General features: G+C 38.5%; 1 protein-coding gene across 1 annotated transcript in view; it reads left to right on the top strand.

The window, feature by feature from the left end:
• The first annotated feature begins 2,788 nt into the window (after positions 1-2,788).
• The window catches only part of trak1a (trafficking protein, kinesin binding 1a), a 50,091-nt gene continuing 47,093 nt past the window's right edge, over positions 2,789-5,786 (top strand). Inside the window, exon 1 of the mRNA XM_014003356.1 lies at positions 2,789-3,013. Coding sequence (XP_013858810.1) covers positions 3,010-3,013 — 4 coding nt within the window. The 5' untranslated portion in view covers positions 2,789-3,009. The remainder of the gene's footprint in view (positions 3,014-5,786) is intronic.

Below are 5,786 nucleotides of genomic sequence, written 5' to 3'. Positions count from 1 at the left end.
CTGTCATTATGTTTTGGCACACATGTAGATTTAAACACTTTCTAAGACCACACATAATCAGATTTGATCAACTTGTGAAATGTTCCATAAGCCTTTGCTGCCCAAGCATGTCAAACATGTATTATATTATTGCATTTGGCCCGCAACCCTTGGATAGATGTTAATTTTGGCCCTCTCTGGGAAAAAGTTTGGGCACCGCTGACATAAACACTCAGGGGTTTCTGAAAAACTTGAAATCTGAAGTAACACATTGAGCTTTTGTGTACCATATATGCTCATTTTTTCTACAAAAATAAAAAGACAAACAGGTTGTGTGTCTTGTGCAAACAAATGTTTTCTAGGTCTGGTAGAGAGGAAACAATCACATGATGGAACTGAATACTGTAAGGTTTTAATGCAGCGATGGATGGATCCACTTATACTGGCTTGCCAATAGTGCTTAGACAAGCAAGTTTAGGAGATCCATGATCTCAGTGATTGCCTGGTTAGATAACAATAAACATAAATAATATCTGTACAGAACCATTATGCAGGCTTTATTGATTTATTATTTATCTTTTACCACAGCAAAATTTCTAACAAAATTGCACATTTTATTTAGCTGTGATTATAATTGGATTTACCTTAAATTAATTAGATTTAATGTTGTTAAATTGCAGTTGTATCAGAAATAATTCTTGTTTATTAAAAATAACACCTCAAAATATTTAATTTCTTGGCACTCATTGTCACGAGAAGTCTGACTGTGTAAAAGGGAAGTTTAGTAAAACTACATGCTGAAATGACAGTTTGGAAAAATCCTGTTGTAATGTGCCTTTTTACACTGTGTCAGTCAGTGCTGCCCCCTCCTGGTAGCATACCAATATACCAAGATACTTATTTATCCTGACAATGTTTAATTTATTGTTCAGCACTTTGACTGTCATCACTTTATTTTCTCTTGGTTCACTTTCTCTCTAAAACATTTTGTCCTTCTCTTCAAAAACTCTGAGCTAGTCACTAAATCCAGAAAATGAATGAACTCAAGCAGTCGAATAAAGCAGATATTTTCCCATGGTGCATTTCCTGGGTTTGAGGTTGTTTATCTGTGGTCGCCAGCCAGCAGTGATGCAAGATGTGAGTTGATCAACAGGGAAATTAGAGGATGCACAATTAAAAAGAGAGGGGAACCCCAGAAACAAGAAAGGAGAGTTATATAAGTGGACAAAGACTGCTGAACCCAAACAGCTGCTTTGTCTCCAGGTCTGACCTTCATTGTAAACATGCTGTAAGAAACAACTAATTTAGTGAAGCGAACAACTGTTTGACGCCACTGTTTGAGAATTTGGTTTACTTTCAAATTGTACTTTTGTTGTGACATTGCTTAGATCTCTGATAAGGACACGTCCCATCATGTCCACCCACACCTTACAGCCCTGATTGTTTTCAGGTCTTGTCTTCATCGTCACATAGCAGCTTCCAGTTCCTAGCAAGATGGATCATTTTTTAAAAGCGTGATATTACAGCAGAAAAATGTTCATTTAAATCAGTGTTCAAATGTATCTTTCACTAACGCATTCTTGTTAATATCGGGACATTTGAACACCATGGAAGCGTTTGCCTAAATGACAAATATGCATCATGTTTGATCGTCAGCAGCTTGTATCTCAGTCATATTCTGGGCAGGTCTGTGCCTCAGCTCTGTTAAAACAGTATTACAACATCAGTGATGGAAGTTAGTCCTAAGAAGGGAATCATAAATTACTTCAGTTCAGCATTTCGCAAACACACTAACTCATAAATGATAAAGAAAGCAGCAAAGATGCATCATGTCAGACAGTTATGGGGACAAAATGTCCAAAATCACCCAGTCCTACAGTAAACACTTAAAATGAGTAATTTGGATGTTGAAAATACTCTTATCAGCCAAGGAATGAAGAAGTACAGTATCTTATTTGCTTATTTTTATTAAATGTACATTTTTATGTATTCTTTGGTGGACTCATTAGATGCTCCATCTTGAGTTATTGCTTAAAATCTATTGAAATCTTTGTAAACTAATCCATAAATCAGTGGTTAATTTGTGATAAATTGCTTTAAAATGTTTTGTTCAGATGAGCTTTAGAGGTGTACGCTAGTGATCAATTAATGTGTGTGGTTGGGTAAATAAGGACACAGTTTATGTCGTAAAACACGTTGTGTATCCTGGTTGTCTAGAAAGGTGCTGCAAATTGAGTCCTACTAGTTTATGACACAGGTTAACTGAAAAGATAGAAAAGAGCAAATCTAAACTGCTGCTTCTGTGCTTCAAGACTTTTTTATTTAAGCTCGTGAATTTAGGAGCTCATATCTCTGTGTCAAATACTGGTGTTTGTAGGCTTCAATGGACAATTACAGGGTAACGGCGTTTGTTTTTAGCCGTTTTTCTGTTGGAGCTTTGTGTTTCAAAGGCTGTGATTAATGATGTAATCTTTTCCACTGACCTGTTGCTCTGGCAGTTAAGCGCGCCTTGGTCAAAGCTGACATCTGTAATGTTTCTGTCTCTCTTTTCAAGCACAGGTCCTATTAGTGTCTTTAAGCACAGCCTGCCATGAGCAGGGTTAGACCTGTTTTTACTCTGTGTGTTTGTACAAGATCAACAAGAAAGTGTGTGATTCACTCAGCTCGAAGGACTGTGCCCCACTTAGTTTGTTGGAGAGAAAGACACACAGAGAGAGAGGGAGAGGGAGGGAGAGAGAGCACAACTGTGGGACGGCCCACGTGGTTCTCGTCATTGGCATGTCAGGCCTGACGGACCATTTTGGCTCGGGTCTCTTCACCCCTCCCTCTCTCTTTTCCTCCCTTTTTGTCTCGTCAGCCCAGGACCGTCCTCTAGAAACTTTTAGCACCCTCACCCTCTCTCTTTGCTCTTCCTGTTTGCCACCCTCCCAGCTCTCCCTCTTTCTGTCTGTCCTCTCTGTCCCTCTCCTGGAACGGTGGAAAATGTGACTGAAGAGCAGGAGAGTGGCTGGCTGTCGGGCTTAAGGCACCATGAGTGAGTACAATAAGGACTAATGTTTTCTGAGGCTGTTTTAGCTGCTTTATTTTGAAATCTAGGCTCGTATAAGCAGAGTATCGCTCCCTTCAACTCTTTTTGCTTAAGTCTATTAGATATCTTATTGTCTTTTTAGACTTTTAAATGAATGTGTTTTAAAGGTTGACATAATGTTCTGTATATGTGTTGGTGTTTTGTTTCCTCGAGCGGAGTTACTGCATGGTTGATTTTAGCCTGCTGTATCAAACTTTAACAGTGCTCTAGGATTGTCTTCTTCATGTTGAACAACATTTCAGTGGGTTGACTCAGGTGGTTCAGCCATCTGACACCAGGACCATGTGTGTGGTTGGAGACCAGCTCACATGCTTGTCTTCTCAGTTACACATTACTGAATGTGCAGTGTTAGTGGCCGAGTGGCTCAGCTGATAGGGATTGTCTTGATTTTGTATGCTTTCTAGGGTTTTAGCCTTTCTTTCACGCATGTTGGTGTGTTTATTTTATTTTCTGAATTTTACACTTCTATTAATCTAGGGGTTGTTGATGGCTATTAATGTCAGCCTGTCCCAGCAGCTTGTGTTCTTTCTGCCTTCCATCTATATTTACATGTGAATACTGACCTTGGCCTCGAAAGCTTCAGCTTTGTATCATAGTTTATTGATTCTGATTACTTGAAAAGTACAGGTGTTTTCCTCGAGTCTGTTTTTAGGGTTCTTATCTAGCAGAACAAATGGAAAAAATGTCTTTTGTAAATGTTCTTACTGATGAGAAATATTTAGATATTTATTCCCACCAAGTTTCAAAGCCTGTTTCTATTCATACTTGAAAAGAAACTATGAGTGAGAAGTAAGTCCTCTCATTGCAGCATGTTAAACAGAATAAAACTCAGAGACAGCTCATTTGGCTGTTGATTTGGGTTGTTAACTAAGGAGAAGCACCACTTTGTAAATTTATCACAAAGAGACCACCATAATTTCTGAAAGATGGTGCGCAACATTCTCTGCTGGGACACACTCCCCAGCCCCGGTCATTACAGCCAAGGAGAGTCGTTTTACATTTTTTGTGCAAAGAGGAGACTCATTGGACAACAACTGTCCATTCTCCTTCCACGAGTTCTTTGACTCTGTTTCATTTTTGTTCAACTATCTTCCTCATATTTGCTGAAACAGCAATACGATGGCTGTATTTTCTAACAGCCTTGGCCAGCAGATCCTCAGCAGATGCTGCCCTCAGAGAGGAGTGCTTCAGCCACTTTCTGTAAACAAACATGCCCACCACGTTGTGACCAATCGTGATACCCCGAAACTAGCTCTGACTTGGAGCAATGCACAAGACATGATCTCAGCGGGTGGTGAGAGAAGAAAATCTGCAATTTTCGTCACGCAACAGTGTCAGCGAGATGTCTTATCTCATGGATATATCAGATTTTAGTCATCAAAAACAGCCTGGACTTTTATTGAGCTACTGTAACCCATCTGACATTTATAGGTTGCAAGTAAGGCTGCACAATATTAAAATATTTCACTTCAGTTCAGCAACATTATCAGCTGTGAGAAACATTTCTGTCTCCATGTTTTCTCACAACACTATAAAATACACAATAAAAATATATTATGTATTTTAGCCTCTTAGCTATCATCTAAATCAGCTGTGGGCATTTATGGCAGTGAAGGTCTGGTTATTATTGACATGCAATTTGTGATTTATTGCAGTCTATTGCACCACTGATTTTTGGTACATTGATATTACAACCGGGATAAATTTCTGGTCTAGTGTGAATATTTTGAAACCCTAGTTAAAAGATTTTTCAAAAGATCGATCTTAGAGACAACCATGGTATTTTATTGCTAAAGGTTTGCAACTGTTAGAGACTCGTTGGGGACTTCAGATTGTGGTAGTGTTGAGAAAAAGTAGGCAAATTTTCAGTTGCAAACTCCCTGAATTCTGAGTGTTTTTGACCAAGCAACTAGCAAGATATGAACAGTTAATAAAAATCCTATTTTATTTTTGTGTCCCTAGTTTGCGAAACTGTATTTTAGCCATTCACATGACTTTATTTTATTTACTGTTATTTAACCAGACAAGTCCCGTTGAGATTGCAGATCTCTTTTTCAAGAAAGGCCTGGGTCTAAAGGCAACCTATTGTACATGTTTTTGGGGGTGGGGGAAACCGGAGAACCCAGAGAAAACCCACACAAGCACAAAGAGCACATGCAAACTCCACACAGAAAGACCCCAGGTCTGAATCTGGGATCGAACCCAGGATTCACCCAGGATCGACCTCCATTCACATAACTTTGTTTCCCACATCATACTCCTTGACAGCCACCCTCTACGTTGGTGATTTAATCTAATGGTGTATGCTTGAGAAATGTAAATAAGCAAATTAGGACCAACTTTTTTTTCATAATTATTATTTATTAAGGGTGGGAATCTTTTATGGAAGCAATTGTGTTCCATAATCCTAATTAAAATGGATTAATAGAAATGCTGTTTCATTTTCAACATGTACCTGATTTTTTTGACTCATAAGTAAAATTATAAATACATAATCCAAACTGTATGTTCATTTTCTTCTCCAAGACTGCTCAAAGTGTAAATTAATTAAAATGTTAAATGATGGGTATTTTTCTAAAATACATACAAAAACACAGGGGAGCAAATGAGACAATCAAACCATGGTTTAGAATAAATGTGAGAACGCTGGACAGGAAGCCTCTCGTACATCCAAATCCACCGTTCTGAGGGACTCCCTGTAGTTCAACCTCTTTTATTT

Source organism: Austrofundulus limnaeus, unplaced genomic scaffold, assembly GCF_001266775.1.
Source record: "Austrofundulus limnaeus strain Quisiro unplaced genomic scaffold, Austrofundulus_limnaeus-1.0 Scaffold18, whole genome shotgun sequence".
NCBI lineage: Eukaryota > Metazoa > Chordata > Actinopteri > Cyprinodontiformes > Rivulidae > Austrofundulus > Austrofundulus limnaeus.
The sequence above is the reverse complement of the archived record's forward strand: the minus strand, read 5'-3'. Positions and strand labels throughout refer to the sequence as shown.